The sequence below is a fragment of the Bos grunniens genome, chromosome 14 (genome assembly GCF_055505025.1).
Source record: "Bos grunniens cultivar Pamir isolate PY7600 chromosome 14, Bosgru_T2T1.0, whole genome shotgun sequence".
Classification (NCBI taxonomy): Eukaryota; Metazoa; Chordata; class Mammalia; order Artiodactyla; family Bovidae; genus Bos; species Bos grunniens.
This window is the reverse complement of record NC_141178.1, coordinates 75,111,940-75,133,454: the sequence shown is the minus strand read 5'-3', so window position 1 is coordinate 75,133,454 and position 21,515 is coordinate 75,111,940. Positions and strand designations below refer to the sequence as shown.

The 21,515-nt window shown below is 48.4% G+C and overlaps 1 protein-coding gene across 1 annotated transcript in view; it reads right to left on the bottom strand.

Annotated features, from left to right (window-relative positions):
• TG (thyroglobulin) overlaps positions 1-21,515 on the bottom strand; it is a 235,284-nt gene that overhangs the window by 211,491 nt on the left and 2,278 nt on the right. The window contains exons 4-11 of the mRNA XM_086337437.1: positions 20,489-20,692; positions 19,689-19,848; positions 10,800-10,906; positions 10,199-10,342; positions 9,830-10,015; positions 2,455-3,555; positions 1,286-1,873; positions 802-1,041 (exon numbers count right to left, since the gene is read on the bottom strand). Coding sequence (XP_086193563.1) covers positions 802-1,041; positions 1,286-1,873; positions 2,455-3,555; positions 9,830-10,015; positions 10,199-10,342; positions 10,800-10,906; positions 19,689-19,848; positions 20,489-20,692 — 2,730 coding nt within the window. The remainder of the gene's footprint in view (positions 1-801; positions 1,042-1,285; positions 1,874-2,454; positions 3,556-9,829; positions 10,016-10,198; positions 10,343-10,799; positions 10,907-19,688; positions 19,849-20,488; positions 20,693-21,515) is intronic.

Below are 21,515 nucleotides of genomic sequence, written 5' to 3'. Positions count from 1 at the left end.
GTCCAGATGTTACAGGGGGAGCAGTGGGAGCAGGGGACAGAGGCGTGGGGGCCAAACCACCAGCATCGCATCCAGGCTCTGCTAGTTGCTGGTTGGATGAACTTGGACACGTGACTTTACCTCCGTTTCCACTTCTGAAAAGAATCACGGATGGTGATTACAGCATCGCTCTCATGGGACTGTCAGAGGATCAGATGCAAAGATCTGGTAAAGATCTACTTAGCACAGAAAGTGCTTGGCCAGGGGTATGTGTCAAGCAATGCTGAGCTGGTCCCAGGCCAGAGCGGTGTCAGCCTTCTGAGCATAGGTCTCTGCCATGAGCAGGGACCAAGTGGTGCTTTTTGGAGTTAATTACCTGGATTAGATTTGATCACATGAGGAAGGTGCCTAAACCCAGAGCATGTTTCCTCAGTTTAGGAGGGCTCTTCTACTTTCCTCCTAGGAGGTGTTACTGAGTCCTTGGAAATGGAGGGAAACTTCAGAACCAGTCACAGGGGAGTAGGAGCGTTCGGGGCTCACACATTTGAATATTTTAACCCAAGTACTTGGCTTCCCAGTGGGCTACAGGCGCCATATGCAATACAAAATACAGAGCCCTGCCCCCAAGTGGCTCTGTTGGAGGACTGGGCGCCATCTTGGAGGGGTGGGAAAACTTCCAGCTTTATCACAAAAGACGTTTGTGTTCTCCGGAACTCATGGGCCGGGGGAAACCACAGCTCTAAAGATGACCAAAGAGGAACTCGTTCAAACTCTCTCTTCCGCCAAAGAGGGAACAAGAAACCAGAAGCATGGGGCACTCACTGGACTGAGCTGCCAGTCGAATGGCATAATCGCTCCCACTCAGAAACTTCTCCAAGAAAGTCTCCCGAGACGGGGAGAGCGGAGGAAAGGCCAGCTCCTCATCCGTCAGCCGGATTCCTTTGGCTGCAAGGAAACTCTCTCCCAGAGGGAAACGAGAACTGTTGGAATACGTGACAATCTCTTCTGCTTCCCTGATGAACTGCAGGACGCGAAGCTTCACTTCCTCACAAGAGCCAGGACCTGGGGAGGAAAGGCAGATGGATCCACCCACCACGTGGAGCTCACTCTGACCCCTCTGAAGTATGTACACACATCAACATACACACGCATTTCTGCCTCAGCTGTTCCCTTCGCCCCAACTCTTCCCACAACCTGGAATGTTCTTTCTGTTTCGTCTCTGCAATCGGATTCACTGCACTGACGGCATACCCACTTTGTGAGATGATTAGTAATAGCTAATGTTTATTCCACACCAGGAACTCACATGCTGGGACCTTGTTGGGCTCGTTCCGGGTTCCTTCCAGCTTCTGACCAGCCTCATCCACACACCAGCAGCTCCGGAGGTCAAAGTGTGCCAGAGGGGCACTAAAGTCTGAGTAGGGCCCTGGGTATCGGTCAAGCTGGCCGTTTAGGATCTGCCAGAAGAGGTAGGGTTCCAGAAACACGTTCCCTCCAGGTTGGGTCTGGTTCCCTTCCAGCACCGACACTGGGACATCTTGGAAAGAAGAGTATCTTGCCAGCCCTGGGAAGACGCCTTGTTGGCCAGCCTCGTACAGATTTTGAATGAAGAGACGGAAGTTTCTGGAAGCTGCTTCTCTGTAGCTCATGATCTTCATCAGCAGTTCCGCCGGGGTCAGTGCCTGGCCGGCACTGTTCTGAGCCTCCCAGCGTTCATACCACTCGAAGGCCTGCTCAGGGGGCCCGTCGCATTGCACGGGGCTCCACTGCCCACTGGCACTGCATTGCGGGATGTAGATGCTGGAGAGGGCGGGCGGCGTGCTGGGATTGGAGACCAGGGTCCGCACCGTCCCGAGGAAGGCTCGCTCAGCCTGTAACTGACAGGGGCTGGGGCCTGGGGAGGAACGAAACACAGGTATTTCAGGTTAATAAGCCCCAAAGACCAAGATGCATATGTGCTAAGTCGTTTCAGTTGTGTCTGACTCTTTGCCACTCCATGGACTGGCAAAGGGGACCACCCCTTTGCACGCCAGGCTCCTCGTCCATGGGATTCTCCAGGCAAGAATACTGGACTGAGTTGCATTTCCTTCTCCAGAGGGATCTTCCTGACCCAGAATCGAAGCCCTTATCTGTCCAAACTCCATCTAAAACCTTACACAGCCATAGAAACCCCATCAACCTTAAATTTGTAAATATTCAGAGAGAGAGAGCCTGCCCATCACTAAAGCAATGCAGTTGAGACCAGCTGTTGTCAGCACTGCAGAAATTTTATGTGCCAGCTTCTTAAGGCCAAATTAATCTCCCAACTCCACTCCTTGGAATGGTTAACATTATCAAGACCTTTCTGGACAATGTTTAAATCAGCCAGCAAACTTCACCATTAGCAGAAGTTTGGGCTTTAGCTACAACTGATGCGTCATGTCAGGGCCCTAGGGGAGAATCAGAGTCTGCAGGTTGAACACTCAACAGACTCACATTTCTTGGGCTCTCCAAGCGCACTTCGAGTTCCAGGAATAGGCTGACCCTCGGTGTCCACACAGTAGCACTCTGAGTTGAAGCACTGGACAGGGAGAAAGTTCCCCTCGCTGGTACAAGCAGGGACAAACAGGCTGGACCCAGCCGGCTGGCTACCCAAGAGGCTCTGCATGCGCGCCCTCTGCTTTTCGCACTCCGTGGGGCACCGGGGTCGTCCACCTCTAACCCGGGAGCCAGCAAGTTCTCGGCCCTGGGCGTCCACGCACCAGCAGTCTCCGGCGAAGCACTGGACCTCCTCGTAGCTCCCTTCCGCAGCGCATGCCGGGACGAAAAGGCTGCCAGGTGCCTGCCCGCAGCCCTGAGAGCTGAACACCATTTCCATCACGTCACCTAAATCCCTCGCTATGTCCTCTGGCACAGAAATAGCATGCTGCAAGAAGAGAAGGAATTCTGGAAGCTCCAGGAAGGAAGAAAGGAATTGCAGGGCATTTTGGTTCTCTTGTAAGTTGACTTCAAAGCCAAAGCTGCCCACAACTGGCTTCCTCAGGGCAACGTCTATCTTGGAGGCTTTGGGAGCTTCGGAGGCAGGATTTGAATTCAGTCCCACGGAGAGGGGCTTGGCCAGATCGGCTAGTGCCCGTCCATCCTGGAAGCCTGGGAGACCCAGCTGCTGGAAAAAGTGACTGAAGTTAAATGTGCCTCTTGTGCCCAGGGCTCCAGACAAGTTAAACTGGCCGACGTTCACCAAAAATCTTCCCCCAAAGAGGTTTTGCTGCAGCCGCTTTGCGTTGGTGGTGAACTGCAGGGCGAGGCGGGCCAGCTCTCGGGAGGGAAAGAGCCCTCTAATCGCTTCCTTGAGGAGACTTTCTGGGGCGACAAACCGTGTGTCCCGTCCTTGCAGCATCGGCTGGAAAATTCCGGAATCCAGAAAGAGCTCCTTGATGGAGGGCGGGCAGGATGCGGTAAATCTGGCGAATCTCTGAGACACCGGTCTTTCCTCGGGAGCCAAGAGCAAGCTGCGCCGGCTGAAGTAGCCAGAGGGCCCAAAGCGGAGTCTGGAAAAGGCCCGCCGCCTCTCAGAGGGACAGGACTGGTCTTCAGCTGCAGGGGGAATGCAAGCAGAGACGCAAATGGAGAGAGAGTGTCACCATCGCCAGTGACCCTGACACAAACCCGCAGAGCTTTCTGGTTTACTGTTGTTTAATAATCACTGTCTGACTCCTTGTGACCTTATGGGCTGTAGCCTGCCAGTCTCTTCTGTCCATAGGATTTCCCAGAAAAGAAGACTGGAGTGGGTTGCCATTTCCTTCTCCAGGGTATCTTCCCAACCCAGGGATTGAACCTGTGTCTTCTGCTTGGCAGGTGGACAAAAACAACAGCAACAGCATTTCTGACACAGCCCTCAGATCTTTCTGGTAGAGAGATGAAAGAAGTCAGTCAAGGATTGAATCTCTGCCTCCTTTCTCCATATCCTTCTGTTTGTTCCTTCCCCCTGAGCAGAGTCTGTGACCCCCATCTTGGGGAGTGAGGACTCCAGGTGACTTGACTTCCTCTCCTTGATTCCACTCGAGGGTGACCGCTTCCTAAGACAGGGCTCAGAGACACTGGCCCACTTTCTGGAAACCGGCCCACACACTCATCAAATGTGCCCACTGGCATGATATCTGCCCACCCGGTGGGTGCCCTGCCTTGCCCAATACTCATGTCTGCCTGGAACCTCCAACTGTGATCTCATTTGGAAAGAGCATCTCTGCGGATGTCATTAGTTAAAATGAGGTCATACTGGTTTAGGGTGGGTCCTAAATCCAATGACTGGTGTCCTTAAAGAATGCCATGTGAATACACAGAGGAGACACACAGGGAGAAAAACACAGGAAGAGGGAAGGCAGAGACTAGGGTGATGCAGCTGTTAGCTAATGAATGCCAGAGACTGCCAGCATACACCAGAAGCTGGCAAGGACTCTACCCTGGAGCTTTCTGAGGGAACACAGCCCTGCCCATACCTTTATTTCAGACTTCTGGCCTCCAGGACGGTGAGAAAATAAATGTCTGTTGTTTTAAGCCATTCAGTTTGTGGTCATTTGTTATGGCCACCCTAGGAAACTCCTGCACCAACAAATTCCTGTTTGTTTTTAATGGAATGTTGTTTTCCAGGGTTCTCCTATTGGAACCCTCAATGGCCTTTAACGCTTCATTATAATGCTCTTCAAGAGGCTATCTATTCCTCCATGGGGATCATCTTATCTAGGCTAACTAGTTCATCGTCTGTTTGAAGTTAAAAACCATACTTTAAATTCTATTGATATTTTCCATAATAAGAAACATTTTCCTATGTTTTAATATGCAGTATTAGAGGAATTGGGCTTCCCTCGTGGCTCAGTGATAAAGAAACTGCCTATCAACGCAGGAGACTCGGGTTCGATCCCTGGGTCGGGAAGATCACCTGGAAAAAGAAATAGCAACCCACTCCAGCATTCTTGTCTGGGAAATCCCATGGAGAGAGGAGCCTGGCGGGCTACAGTCCATGAGGTCAGAATCGGACACAACTGAGTGACTAAACAACAATGGTACAGGAATTATGGTGTTTCCCGAAGTAGAATATGATAACGCCCGCTCCGCAAACACACTCAGCAGTCTTCCAGACTTCTTGAGCTTTCCTTGAAATTATTAATTAGTAATCAACTCCATCGGAGAAGGCAATGGCACCCCACTCCAGTATTCTTGCCTGGAAAATCCCATGGACGGAGGAGCCTGGTTGGCTGCAGTCCATGGGGTTGCGAAGAGTCGGACACGACTGAGCGACCTCACTTCCTCTTTTCACTTTTATGCATTGGAGAAGGAAATGGCAACCCACTCCAGTGTTCTTGCCTGGAGAACCCCAGGGACGGGGGAGCCTGATGGGCTGCCATCTATGGGGTCGAACAGAGTCGGACAGTCGGACACAACTGAGCGACTTAGCAGCAGCAGCAGCAGCAATCAACTCCATGCATGGTCAGGTCATTCTGTCTGAATATCCCAAGTCAACGGTCATCATGTTCAGAAAAAAGTTTTTAAATTCAAACTCTGATCATCTCAGTCACATAGGTAGAAGGGAGAAAACTCCATTTTTCTCCATAAAACCATAAATCTTAGCTGTTCTTTTCAACTCACCCCACCCTCAACTTTTCAAAATAATTCATTCCCCTCAGTTCAGACGGGTGCCAAAAAGAAAGTCAGCCAATTTCACTCTGTAACCAGGCAACAGAGTAAGATCTGGAACATGCGGTCAGAGAGAGTGAGAGAGACTGGCAACATCTGAACATATAACACATCCGTCCACAAGGCCAGGGCTTCCTCTAATGGGTATTACAGAAGGCAGGGAAGAAACCAAGCTCACGTCTCTGCTTTCTCTCTCTCCAAATTAAGAGCATACCCTGCCCATTCATTTGTTATGTAGTGTTACCAAGGCAAAGAAAAAGATCAGATATTGGTTTCTTGTGGCACATGTTTCCATGGTAATGAGACTGATACATCAGATGGAAAAAGTAGAATATATATATATATATATGATCTATGCATTTGGAAGTACTTTTGGTTTTAACGTGGAAGACCATAGTTCTTCATTTTCACCTGGAATTAGGGAACAGTGTTCTCTGGGTTCTAACAGAACCAGAGTGTAATTGTAAAGGCTACCTTCAAGGCAGAGGTTCACAATGTTCTTTTTCTACATCTTCACACTTAGCCAAAAGCATGGTACCCAACACAGTGCTGAGAACTCAAAATGTTAAGTTGGAGAAATCAAATGGTTTCCTAGGAAGTCACTGAAATAATGTTAACACATGTCTGTTTCAAGGCTCTGAAAAGACTGTCCTCCTCCTTCACTGTCTCACATCTTGCTGAGTCCATCCAGCTCACCCCAACTGGGAGCCTGTGAGTGCTCCTAGGCTCCTCCTGCTCCACCGCTAACACCCTTCAGGTCTCAGTGTAAGGAGGAACGGAGTCTGATGCAATGCCTGGCCACCTGTCTCAAGTTCACACCCTTGTTCCCAGACCACTGCTTCTGCTTCAGTATTGCTTCCTGTCCTGGGCTGAATAGTGTCTCCCTAGAATTCACATCCCTCCTGGAACTTCAGAATGTGATCTTCTGTGGATGTAGGGCCATTGTAGGTAAAATTAGTTAACATGGCATCACACTAGGGTAAGGCAGCAGTCACTCAGTAGTATCTGACTCTTTTAAACCTCATGGACTTTAGCCTCCCAGGCTCATCTGTCCATGGGATTTTCCAGGCAAGAATGCTGGAGTGGGTTGCCATTCCTTCTCCAGGGGATCTTTCTGATCCAGGGATCAAACCCACGTTTCTTGAATCTCTTGCATTTCCTGCATTGGTGGGTGGATTCTTTACCACTGGCGCCACCTGGGAAGTCCATACTAAAGTGGGTTTTTAATCCTATACGACTGGTGTCATTACAAGAGGAGGAACGAGACACAGAAGCAGACAAACAAGGCAGACAGCCATGTGATGACGGAGGCAGAGTGTGGAGTTCTGCAGTCACAAGCCAAAGATTGTTGGTGTAAAAAAGAATGAAATAATGCTATTTGCAGCAACATGGATGAACTAGAGTATGGGCAACTAGAGATGGCCTTATTGAGTGAAGTAAATCAGACAGAGGAGGACAAATATCATATATTGTTTATAGGTGAAATCTAAAAATGGGTACAAATGAACTTACCTACAAAGCAGAAATAAAAAGAGTTACAGATGTAGAAAACAAATTTGAGGTTACTAGAGGGCAGGAGGTGCTACAGAAGGATAAATTGTGAGACTGAGATGGATATACACACGCTGCTGGTGGACTATAGCCACCAGGCTCCTCTGTCCAGAGGACTCCCCAGGCAGGAATAATGGAATAGGTTGTGATTTCCTCCTCCTCCAGGGGATCTTCCCAACCCAGGTATCGTACTTGGCTCTCCTGCTTTGCAGGTGGATTCTTAACTGACTAAGCCACCAGGGAAGCCCGACATATACACACTGCTGCTGCTGCCACTGCTAAGTCGCTTCAGTCGTGTCCGACTCTGCACGACCCTATAGACGGCAGCCCACCAGGCTCCCGTGTCCTTGGGATTCTCCAGGCAAGAACACTGGAGTGGGTTGCCATTTCCTTCTCCAATGCATGAAAGTGAAAAGTGAAAGTGAAATTGCTCAGTAGTGTCTGACCCTCAGCAACCCCATGGACTGCAGCCTTCTAGGCTCCTCCATCCATGGGATTTTCCAGGCAAGAGTACTGGAGGGGGGTGCATATACACACTATATAAAATGGATAACTAATAAAGGCCCACTGTATAGCACAGGGAACTGTATTCAATTCTCTATAGTGGCCTATATGGGAAAATAATCTAAAAAAGAGAAGATATATGCATAAATGATTCACTCTTCTGTACACTTGAAACTACCACAGCATTGTAAATCAACTACACTCCAATAAAAGCTTTTTTAAAAAGAAAGTAAAACAAGTACGTTTCTGGCTAAAAAACAGAAACAAAAAAAATTGTTGGTGACTATCACAACCAGGAAAAAACAAGGATTTTCTCCTGAAGCCTTCGGAGCGAGCACTGCCTTGCTGAAACATTGATTTTAGATATCCAGCCTTTAGAACTGCTCAAGAATACATTTCTGCTGTTCTAAGCCATTCCATGGGTGGTCATTTGCTACAGTCGCCCCAGGAAAGTAATACAGGCCACTCGTCTCTCTTTAGGACACCTCAATGACCTTTAGATGCCTACTGCCTGCAGCCTGATGCTCCTGTTCAATCTCTCCTCCAAAATGCCTGGGCTGCCTTTCCACACCACCCACACAGGGCACTCTCCAGCTTCAAAGCCCTCAACAGCTTTTCTGAAAGCTGGAGGAGGAAGCCCCTAAGGCTCTGCTTGATATGAAAGGCCTCATGACCCGTGCCTTTCAGAGTCCCCCACCCAAAACAGGAGCTTCCCAGGTGGCTTGGTGGTAAAGAATCTGCCTTCCAATGCAGGAGAATTAGGTTTGATCCTGGGCTGGAAAGATCCCCTGGGAGAGGTAATGGCAACTCACTCCAGTATTCTTGTTTGGGAAATCCCATGGACAGAGGAACCTGGTGGGCTATAGTCCATGGGATCGCAAGAGTCAGACACAACTGAGCTTACATGCACACACACACACACACACACACACACACATCCAAACATGCTCCAGCAAGTTTTTTGTCTCTCTCCTTCTCACAGACTCCATGTTCCTTAGCACATGTGAAAGTCACTCAGTCGTGTCCCTTAGCACACCAACGCCTATCACAGATCCTCCTCAACTAGGATGGAATGACCTCCTGATAAATTCATCATAAGTTGAAAATATCATTAAGTCAAAAACGCATTGAATTCCTATCACCATAGTTTAGCCCCGCCTACATTAAACATGCTCAGATCACTTCTATTAGCATACAGCTGGGTAAGATCATCTGAACACCAAGGCCATTTTGTAATAAAGTTTCAAATATCTCATAATTTGTGTGTGTGTGGGGGGGGACCACACCATGCAACTTGCAAGATCTTAGCTCCCCAAGCAGGGATTGAACCTGGGCCCCAGCAGTGTGCCAAATCCTAACCACTGGACTGTCAGGGAATTATTGAATAACTGTACTGGAAGGGAAAAATGGAGTAGCTGTCTGGGTACAGAATTGTCGTAAGTGTATGGGGCACAATCATGTGGCTGACTGGGACCTGCGGCTCACTGCCACTGGTTAGCATCATGAGACAGTTCCATGCCACATATCCCTAGGCCAGGAAATGTTCAAGATTCAAAGCACTATTTCCACTGAACATGTATCATTTTTGCACTGTCATGAAGTCTAAAAATTGTAAGTCCAGCCACTGTTAAGTCAGGACCCATCCATATTTATGTCCCTATAATTTCGCTTCCCCAGCCCTGACTCTAGTGAACACCTCTCTTTATTTTCGTCCTTCAGGAAGCATCTTTAGTTTAGAAGAAGCTCCTCAAGCGTCACCTCTGCCATGAAGCCCTCCGGGTGTCTCCTCGCCAAACAGGCACAGATAGAATTGACCTCTGCTGCCCTGTGCTCCTGGAGCTGTCAGCACACGCTTTTCTCACGGCACTGTACACTTAATTCTCTCCTCTCCTACTATTCTCTGAGCTCCCTGAGGGAGCAAGCATGTCTGATACGGGACGAGAAACATAATGGAAATTAATAATGATAGACGGGTTTCCATCCTGTTGAACTTGAAGGGTCTGTGCGGCACCCCCTGGGAGGCAATGGAATGAATGTGATCTGGAAAGGTCAGTCTGGAGAGACAGATACAGTAACACGACCTGACGAGAACAAGGCGGGGAGGCTTGGAGAGGACACCCACCACAGGATGGAGGCTCCCCTCGCTGCCGCGTCCCCGGGATCTCCTGTCCCCGGCTGTCCACGCACCAGCATGGCCCTCCCTGCTGGCACTGTGCCGCCTGGTACTCCCCGTCCGGGTGGCAGCTCGGTACGTAGGGGTGACGGAAGCTGGTGGCTGCAAACCGCTCCACTTCACATTTTGTGGGGCCTACGAGAGATCCAGGCAGGAAAGGCAGGGCGGTTAGTGTGTTTACAGCACGCGTTCTGCATGCTGGTAAAGTCGATTCAATCCCCACGCCCGCTCTGGTAGGACAGACACGGAGGCTGCAGGACATGAAAGCCGAGGGGTTTCCTCCTAGCGGAAACACATCTGCCTCCAGCTTGTACTCACATCGGAATCTGCCGGAGATGACTAGCTGCACTGCTAGGAACCGTCTCTGTAATATCCGGTACAGAGTGGTCTCAGCGAAGGTGGAAGCAAGGTCCAGGCCGGCAAAAATAGTGTCGTAAATTTCATCGAGTAACAGCTCCAAACCTGAGCCAAGAAAGCAAGCATTTGGAAGGGATGGGTTCATTCAGAAAGGAGGCCCTGACCTCACCACCATGTAAACAGATATAAAGAGGCTAGAGCCCCCAACGGGCATCATTGTGCTTTGGGCCTGAACAAGGCTTTAATGGTTTCCAAAGTCAGGGTGGCTCTGTGTGGTTGCACAGGTTGTTTACAGCACAAGGGAGCACAGCTGAGAGAGTGAGAGAAGGAAATCCAGCCCGGGTGCCACTCGCCAAGCTTGGAGCTACATCTGCTCAGAGAGGGGGTTGATGGGGGTTATCTCTTCCCAGCAAAGGCACCACGTGGATGAGCAGCAGCTGCACTCAAAGTACCTCCCTTGAAGGTCTGTGAAGGCCGTGCCCTCCTGCATACCCAGGACAGCCCATCTGCTGTTTCTGCTTTACAGGGAGTGACAGTTAGGCTCTCAGGGGGGTGTGCTTACCTGTCTCAGCCAGTTCCCGCCCTTGGCTATCCGCACAGTAACAATACCCAGACACCTCTGGAAACCTGCTCCGGAAGGAACTAAAGGTCACAAATGCATCTGGGAACCTGCAAGACAATGGCATTCGTGGTCACCGCCTCACACAAGGCAAGTCATCACAAGCTCTCCCAGCAGAAATAAATTAACGTGGCCTCATCTTATCTGAGGAGGAGACTGTTAGACAGCATCACTGACTCAATGGACTTGAATCTGAGCAAGCTCCAGGAGAAAATAGAGGACAGAGGAGCCTGGCGTGCTGCAGTCCATGGCATCACAGAGAGTCAGGCATGACTTAGTAACTGAATAACAACAGCAACCATCTTATCTGGGAAAAAGAACTGTCTGCTTCTTTGTTTCATGCCGTTTGCTCCATTATTCCTGTAGTCAACGTATTTTTTTCTAAATTGGTTTTCCCTGGCCAGAGCTAGGCTGGACCTGTGAAAATGAAGCTGTCCTTGACTGTCACCTACCAATTAGTGTTTTTCTCACTCGTGGGCTTTGACCAATTTATGCCCAAGTGTGTGTCTCATAGGATCAGGCAGAAAACAGTCAATCAGCATTGCATTAACGAGTTCCTTTACTAGAATAGAACTCTCGAGACCAAGGGCCAAATGTGCTTTACAAACATATGGTACACATTGCAGATGATCTCATTCGGGGAGATCACATGACTTCAGAGCCCTTTACGACTTCTCAAGAGCTGGCAAAGAAGCCAGGCTCCACCACAGGAAATTCTTATGTAGGACATTTCCCAGTCCCATAGTCGAAGAAAACACCAAATCACTGTGACATCACTAACAAGAGCTATACTTCATTTCCATAAGTTGAGAGAAAAGATGCCTAAATCACGCCTGGCCCGACAATTGCTACACGGAGCTAATTGGCTGGGCTACCCACCCTAGAAGTAATAGGAAGCTCAGGTGATAAAAAGTTATACCCACGTGCAATGACATAGCAGCCAGAGAGGAGCTGCTCATCTCTATGTAACACGGAGAAATTAGTTTTTAATGCTCCATATAGCAAGTCTATATGGAGAAGGAAATGGCAGCCCACTCCAGTAGTCTTGCCTGGAGAATCCCATGGACAAAGGAGCCTGGCGGGCTACAGTCCATGGTGTCGCAAAGAGTCGGACACGACTGAGTGACTGACACACACATAACAACTCTATGAAACCAAGCAGAGTATGTTTCCACCTGTATCTGGAAATATATTCCCAACCAATAAATTAGAAGAAGTATAACAGCAGCCCTCTGCACAGAAAGGTCTATTGCTGTGTGATATATTCGAGCAAAGCGTTGAAGACAACCTTCACGTCCAAAGCTATGAAAATTGAAAGTGAATTATGGTAAATCCCCTAAATGAATGCATGCATAACATTATGTAAAAAGCGTAGACTACAAAATGGCATGTGCATACACTACAATTGTTCCTATGCAAATGAACCAGAATCGGAAGGGAATATATTTCTAGGAACTTCTCAGAACCTCAACACAGAGTGCACATGTCGTAGTTAATCTGAAAGGAAATGAATACACAAAACAAAACCTATGTACACACGGATTATAGAATTACGGATTTTTTCCAGATTGTTGGTCTGTGATTGTGCGTACATGGGTTAAATTAAAAAGAACGTTACAGTCAGTGAGTTGCATGAGTATGAGTGTTCGTCGCACAGTCGTGTCCAACTATTCAAGACCCCATGGACTGGAGCCCGCCACACTCCTCTGTCCATGCGATTTCCGAGGCAAAAATACTGGAGTGGGTTGCCATTTCCTGCTCTAGTAAGTTGCATAATAGAAGCTAAAGACATACGTGGCCCAATTGCTCACACTGACTGGAGGAATATGACAGAAGTTCATTCATTGGAACCTGGGATAAATTCAATTATAAACGTGTTAAAACAGTACGATAATCACTTCCCTTTATTAAGCATTACTTTGTAAAAAACAATCCGCAAAATGTTTAATAGACATTGACTCATTTAATCCACTTAACTGTCCTAAAAGCAAAGTGGTATTTTTGTGTGTGCCCATTTTAGAGGTTAAAGAAGTGAGGTATGTTGGCCACCATCTAAAGTAGTGGTGGGAGTTGGAGTTCAAATCCAGGATGTCACCACCAAGTGACTCTGTTAGTGGGGTTACTCAGTGTGCGGCGGCTCCCTGCTCCTGCCCCATCTCCCGAGAAGCAGTCCTCCGCTCTGACACTCTTCCCTCTGCTGAATCCTGGGTTTTCCTGGCATCTAACAGATAGGGACGGGGCTCCTGGCTGGCCTGAAGTTCTGCAGGCCATCCCAGCATGAGGCACAGGAAGTTTAAACCACATTCCACCAATTCAACCCAAAGACCCACCTTGACCTTCAACTAAAGGAAAAGGGCGCTTCCCTTTTGTTGAATGAAAAGCAACATCTCAGGATGATGATCAAAGAGTCCTCAAGAAGGAAAACTATAGTGGAGGGTGAAATGATGGTGTTTCTGCATTTATGCTCAGGTTGTGGCCAACACAGAGTTAAAGAAATCACAAAGAAGCCTCCGTGAAATATAATGTCAGTCCCAACCAGGCGTCTGGTCTTGCCCACCTGCGCTGCAGGATTCATGCCCTTGGACTCAGTCAGACACTTATTCAGTCAGACACTTCCACCTCTCTCATGGTGGCTGGTCCCTCCAGATATCCAGCCTTTGATGAAGACCAGCAGATCCCCCCTCAAAATCAAGAGCTGTGATGACTCCCACAATGCCTGGTACACTGCAGACCCCTCTGCAGACCCTGCAGAGGGTCCAGTGAGCGTAACAGGCGATGATGAGTCCATGAGGGTTCCTGTACACGGTCGCTCTCCTGTTCAGGTAACCAGTCCCCTTTACTGCGTATTAAGGTGCATCGGCTCCTTCTCACTGGGTCATCTGTGTATCAGGAGTTGCCAGTGCATCTGAAGAAGTTTGGATGAGCTCTGTCACTAAGGACAAGTGCCGATAAAGAGACCAGTTGACTGAGTCTTACCTCGGATCACTAAGGCGTGATCACGGCACCAGCTCTTAACCAGGGTTACTTAACCAGAACGTACTTCCTCAGCCAGTGGTTAGGCAAGGGCCTTGTGAAAGATGGGGAAAGGGGGATAAGGACCAGCAAAGCTTACTCCCCACCATGACATGGTTTTTTCCCTAAATTCACCAGCCAAATGGGTGTAGTTAGCAGCTGCTCTTTTCAAGAGGCAAAAGGATCTGCTTCAAATGGGCAAATGCTGTGGTCAAGTTCAAGCGTAAATCATCACCCACCATATCAAGAACCCACAACAAACATGTTGGCAAGTGAGACTTCCGGGCTCCCTGTGGCCCCATGGAAGTGGGTCAGCTGCCTTACACCACTTCTGCATGTGAATTTCCCAAAGAAATCTCTTCAGATTTGTTGAGGTCCTTTAATGGACCGGAACCTGGTGGTCTGGAGTCGACCGATAAAAAAGTAAAGGAGAAAGAAAGAGGCTGATATTCCTTGGTTTATGCAGAAAACCAATAAAGCCCCTGCACGGGGCTTGCTCTGTTCATGGAGGCCTCAGGCGCCCTCTCAATGGGGTGAAGGTGCAGAGCGCCTTCTCGAGAGGGTCTTAGAAGCCAGGGCAAGAAAGTGAACTCAGAGAGCCTCTGTGCTCCAGGAAATCAGCCTGAAAAAGAGAGAGGGAGAGAGAGAGACAGGGACCAGAGTTCTGATGGAGCAAAGGTGTTTTATTCAACATTGTGTGAGTATTTATACTGTCTTAAAAGGCAGCTATTTTCAGCAGAGATAAAATCAAAACTTACAAGTTATCAAGGAAACCTGAGGTCATCCATATGAAAGAGAGTTGTAAATAATCACTTTTACCATGTAGTTGATAAAAAGGAAGAGGGTACTTATCACCTTATAGAAAAACTAACAAAGGAAATGCCTGGATTCCTCAGCCCCCAGGAAAGGCTTGCCTCTCTTCTTAATTCCTGAGTATTCAGGAATTAATAAGGAACAGAGAATTCCCAACAGATCCAAAACAGCACACAGGAAACCTCCTGTTAAATGCTTCCTGACACAGATTCAGTATTCCAAAAGCAAATTTGTGACTTTTCCTTTCCAGACTCTTCCTCTTCTGCCAACCAGAAACCAGACCTTGGAGTCATCCTTGACTTTTTCTCTCCCTCACCCTTCCTATCTGTTCCTTCCCCAAGTTCCATGAATCCCACCAAGTCAATATTTCTCCATCAATCCCACTCCATCCCACCATTACCCTCTCCATCACCTGCTGTGGTTCAAATTGACAGCCCCTCTCACCTGGAATAGTACAGTGGCCTCCAAACTTACAGGGTCATCCCTAGGTACCCACTGCTCTTCCTTAATTGCAATCCATTCTTTTTAAAATCCAGCTCTGATGGTTCATGAGATATCTCCAACCCTCACCCAGTTTTAAAATTCTTGATGAAATATTCAGGACACACTTAAACTGAAAAATTACTCCTTGCTTATCTGAAATTCAAGTATCACTGGCCATCTGGCGTTTTTTTCACCTGACAACCATCCAGGATACTATGTCTATACTTTCCACATAGCCTCTGGGGCTCCTGACACTTTGCCCACTGGAGAGGCTGGGGCTGGCACTGCCCAGGTCTGCTTATCAGAAAATTCCTGAGCATGGCTGGGCTTCCAGTAACCAACTACCTGACCCTTCCCATGACCTTCTTAAATCAGAATTCACTCAGAGACATGCTTGCTTACATAAAAGAAAAGCTCCCATTTCAGGAGTAAGTTTTTTGGTTCTTTAACAATAGATGCTTAGTCCTGAACTTTTGCCTTTAATTTGACTGCCCTCTGGTGGACAAAGCTGTGAATTGCGCCTCAAGCAGGCACCTGCAAGTTCTTTGAGAATTGTCGAACACGACTGAGCGACTTCACTTTCACTTTTCATTTTCATGCATTGGAGAAGGAAATGGCAACCCACTCCAGTGTTCTTGCCTGGAGAATCCCAGGGACGGGGGAGCCTGGTGGGCTGCCATCTATGGGGTCGCACAGAGCCGGACACGACTGAAGCGACTTAGCCCCATCAGCAGCAGCAGCATACGCAATATGCCAGCAAGTTTGGAAAACTCAGCAATGGCCACAGGACTGGAAAAGGTCAGTTTTCATTCCAATACCAAAGAAAGGCAATGCCAAAGAATGTCCAAACTACCGCACAATTGCATTCATCTCTCCAAGCCAGGCTTCAACATTTCATGAACCGAGAAATTCGATATTCAAGCTGGATTTAGAAAAGTGACAGGAACAAGAGAGCAAATTGCCAACATCTGTTGGATCATTGAAAAAGCAAGAGAGTTCCAGAAAAAATGTCTACTTCCACTTCATTGACTACACCAAAGCCTTTGACTGTGTGGATCAATCACAAAAACTGTGGGAAATTCTTAAAGAGATGGGAATACCAGACCAACTTATCTGCCTCCTGAGAAATCTGTATGCAGGTCAGGAAGCAACAGAACTGGACATGAAACAATGAACTGGTTCCAAATTGGGAAAGGAGTACATCAAGGCTGTATATTGTCACCCTGCTTATTTAACTTATATGCAGAATTCATCATGCAAAATGCCGGGCTAGATGAAGGACAAGCTGGAATCAAGATTGCCAGGAGAAATATCAATAACCTCAGATATGCAGATGACACCACCCTTACGGCAGAAAGCAATGAACTAAAGAGCCTCTTGATGAAAGTGAAAGAGGAGAGTGAAAGGCTGGCTTAAAACTCAACATTCCAAAAACTAAGATCATGGCATCCGGTCCCATCACTTCATGGCAAATAGATGGGGAAACAATGGAAACAATGTCAGACTTTATTTTCTTGGGCTCCAAAATCACTGCCGATGGTAATTGCAGCCATCAAATTAAAAGATGCTTGCTCCTTGGAAGGAAAGTTATGACCAACCTAGATAGCATATTAAAAAGCAGAAACATTATTTTGCCGACAAAGTTCCCCATAATCAAGGCTATGGTTATTCCAGTGGTCATGTATGGATGTGAGAGTTGGACTATAAAGAAAGCAGAGCACCGAAGAATTGATGCTTTTTAACTGTGGTGTTGGAGAAGACTCTTGAGAGTCCCTTGGACTGCAAGGAGAGCCAACCAGTCAATCCTCAAGGAAATCAGTCCTGAATATTCATTGGAAGGACTGATGCTGAAGCTGAAACTCCAATACTTTGGCCACCTGATGCGAAGAACTGACTCACTAGAAAAGACAACCTGATGCTGGGAGGGAAGCGGGAGGGAGGAGAAGGGGACGACAGAGGATGAGATGGCTGGATGGCATCACCTCCTTGATGGACATTTGAGTTTGAGCAAGCTCCAGGAGTTGGTGATGGATAGGGAAGCCTGGCGTGCTGCAGTCCATGGGGTCACACACAAGAGTCAGACACGACAGAGCGACTGAACTGAACTGAAAAGGAGCCAGACAGGTCTATAAGCCACAGATTGTGCTTCCTAGGGTGGGTTCCTTAATTTCTGTTCTTCAGATTCCCCACTGTGTGCTAGAGACCATCATTTTCCAGTTATTTTTATAAATATTGAAGTAGATGAAAGGATCTCAAATTCCACTGTATACTGTGAGTATCCAACTGAACTTGGACTGAGCACACATCAGTTTGCATTGCTCAGCATCAGTAAATCAGGATGTTTGGAGATTCCAATATGCACACGGGCAGGCCATTTTCTAGGCCTGAGGTGGGTAGGGGACTGTAACCTACATTTGCAAAAGCTGGTGATGGATTCCCTACAGATGATAATAATTTACAATTTTCGCAGTGGTTTCATAGGCAAGGGCTCAGCAGATCTTCACATGACTGATGAGCTGGTATTGTCCTTACAGATGGGAACACTGAGACTCAGAAACAAGTGACCTGGTCACTTTGCCAGCAGTGGCAGAGTCAGAACAAGGATCACAGGGCAAACGCCATGGGGTCAGACAGGTAATGCCAACAGTTGGAGCAGGAGGAGTGTGGCGCATACAAGAAGAGGCCCACAGCGCGGGGTGGGGTGGGTTGCACTTGGTCCAAAAAGAATCCGCTTCTTGGTGCCCTGGGACAATGCATGCAGTCCCCAACCTTGTTCTTTAGAATCAAGAACTCAGAATTTTGTGTCTTGGGCTGAACATACAATATTGCTATGTTGGACTATTTTTACCTGCACAAACTGAAATTTCACAGGATTCAATTTAAAATTTCTCAGTTTTGAAAACAGCATGCAGCTCGAATGAGGCTTGTCTCTGGGACAGTACCTGGTCACAGGCTTCCGATCCATGACCCCTCTGGGCACAGCCCATGGGAATTCCCTCTCATAGGAAGGAAACTAGTGGTTTTGAAAGCCAGACACATAAAGCCTCAGGTTCTCTAAGAGAATTCCTACCAGTATTTACAAATTAATATTATTATTTATTTTCCTTCACAGTGTTTTGGTTATATCTGAAGTCTGTGCAAGCCCTGTGTATTGATAAAGTCACCATCGTAAATAACCGGAAGCCATCCAGTTATTTGGGCCAAGAGCTATAAAAAAAATACCATTTTTATATTTGTTATATAAATATTTAAGCTTAAATAAGCTTAATAGGTGCACACATACATGCCATTTATAAGAATGCATCGATGCGGTCCACATTTTTCCTTTTCTGGGGATTCTCCTCTCCTGACTCCTCCTCCTCCACAGCAACCTGACCCTCAAGGTGGCTGAGGGAACCACCCAGTATGTGTTCATTCATGTAATTCTCTGTCCTCACTGAATCCGATACAGACACAAGCACCATCATATAATCATATACATGCACTTAGATTAGGACCTGTTTGCTTGTCTGTGTTCTAAAAACTAAATCCTCTTATATTATGTGCACCTTGTATCTTACACGATATTATCATAATGTGCTGCACGACCCACTCCAAATCAACAGATGCAGTCTGAGTGCATTCTGTTTAAGGGCTGCGGAAATATTTACAGTGGCTTCCCTGATAGCTCAGTTGGTAAAGAATCCACCTGCAATGCAGGAGACTCCAATTCGATTCCTGGGTTAGGAAGACCCCTTGCCGAAGGGATAGGTTAACCCACTCCAGTATTCTTGGGCTTCCCTGGTGGCTCCGATGGTAAGGAATCTGCCTGCAATGCCAGAGACTTGGGTTCAATCTCTGCATTGGGAAGATTCCCTGCAGAAGGGCATGGCAACCCACTCCAGTATTCTTGCCTGGAGAGTCCCCATGGACAGAAGAGCCTGGCGGGCTGCAGTCTATGGCGTCGCAAAGAGTCGGACACGACTGAGTGACTAAACACAGCACAGCATGCTTTTATCCAGACACCCACCTGGGGTTGTCAATCACTCTGTTCCCAGTTTTTGGCCTCAATTTAAAAAAAAAAAAAACGATGCAGTGGACATTCTGCTGCTGCTGCTACTACTAAGTCACTTCAGTTGTGTCTGACTCTGTGCGACCCCATAGACGGCAGCCCACCAGGCTCCACCGTCCCTGGGATTCTCCAGGCAAGAACACTGGAGTGGGTTGCCATTTCCTTCTCCAATGCATGGACATTCTAGTACATCCTAATAAAGAATCTTCATATTCTGGTGTTTTCATCTCTGTAGGCTGGCTGGGCCAGAGGGCTCGTGTATTTTAGCTGAATAGCTATTGCCAGCTTGTTTTGTGGGAGACGCCGTGGGCCTTCAGTGTCCGTCACGGGAAAGTGAACAGGAGGCCTCTCTCAGGTTGCATGGGCTGAGTGTGTCACACACACCCTTGCCAGCGCCCAGCCCTGCAGACAGCAGGAGCCTGGCGGGAGACCAGAAGGCATGGGCCGTGCTGGGCACACCCGGGGGCCCTTACCTGCTGTAGCTGTGGACCAGGTCGAAAATCATCATGTCTGTGGTGTTGACGAACTTGCACTGCACCGGCCTGAAGGCCCCATCTGGGGAACACTGGGGTGGCGACCTGTCGCCCACGCCATGGAGGAGACGGCGGTTTCTTATCTCACAGCTCCTTGGACCTAAACGTTTCCAAGGAAACAATTTAAATCTATTTACTTTTGATTAATCTTTATTGGCATATAGTTGCTTTACAATGTTGTGCTGTTTCCTGCTGCACAGCAAAGTGAATCGGCTCTATATTTACATATGTCCCCTCCTTGTTGGATTTCCTTCCCATGTAGGTCACCGCAGAGCATTGAGCAGAGCTGACTGTCCTACACGTAGATGCTCATTCGTCATCTATTTTATACATAATATCAAGAGTGTATGGGTGTCAGTTCCAATCTCCCAATTCATCCCGCCACCCCCGTCTTTTCCCCCTTGGTGCCCATAGGTTTAGGAAACAATTTCTAACCCTTCCATACGAGGAGGCGTATGTGCTTCTGCACATTTGCTTGTGTTCCTACTACACACACGAGAGCTTCCCGAACAGGGACGAAGGCCTGATGCTCCCGGAAATCCTACTTGTTAAGCCTGTGAATACTGTGGTCCACAGCGCAGAACTAGAAGGGAGAAAACCTTCCTAAAATGCCTTCCTTTGCGTGCTGAAGGCCAGGTCCCCTGCCTTTCCTTGGGGAGCCCTCACCCCGTTTCGGTCAGCTGTGGGAGGCTGCCCGGGGCCTCCGCCTCCCCCAGGGCCCCGATGCTGGTGGTGCTTACACCGCGCCGGCCTCCCCTGCTGGCGGGTGCCGTACACCTCCATTCCTTCCGCGTCCACACACCAGCACTGCCGCCGCCGCAGATCGCACTGCACGGGCGAGTAATCCCCTGAATCCTGACACTGGGGTAGGTAGGACGTGGCTGTGCTGTTGATGTAGCTGCTGAGCAAAATCTGCTGCTTCTGCAGCTGGCAGAACGACAGACCTGCGGCGGCAAAGAGCGGTGTCAGAGGGTGAGGGCACCACGCAGGGGTCCGAGCCCGGAGGACCATGCGCTATCCCTAGGGGCGGGAAGGCAGGGTGGTCCTTCCCACCAACCAAGGAGGCTCCATGAGCTGGCAGCAGCCTCAGGGCCAGCGTTCCGCCTGCCCAACTCTACATCCCAGGATTTCTTCTGACATCCGGCAGGCCGAGCTGGAAAGAGCAGATTTCATTGTGTCCCTTCAGTCCATGGGACACCCCAACAGCCCTGGAGCTGAAGAAGTGGGGTGTGAAGGGAGCACAGGCTGGCTGTTGATATCTTGTCTGAATACGAATTTCCTGCACAGCCTTGTGCGGGAAAGAAGACTCCCTGGGGGGTCTTCACCCCCTCCGTGCCCGACTTGCCTTCTCTAAGGAATTAAAGTACAACTCGTGGGAAAGACCCTGATGCTGGGAAAGACTGAAGGCAAAAGGATAAAGGGATGGCAGAGCATGGTTAGATAGCATCACCGACTCGATGGACATGAATTTGAGCAAACTCCGGGAGATAGTGGAAGACAGAGGAGCCTGGCGTGCTGCAGTCTCTAGGGTTGCAAAGATTCGGACACGACTTAGCGACTGAACAACAAGCCTACTTCAGGTGCGTGAGGACTGGTGACACTGGTGATTGCTGCTCCCACTCAATATCTACTGGGGGTCAGGTGTCTTTTGCGCAATTTAAATCCTCACGACCATCAGAGCTGACCCTACAGCAGCTCCTGTATTCATGTTACAGACAAGGAACTGGAGTTCAGTGGGAGCAGGGCACCCAACAGAGGTCACTCGGC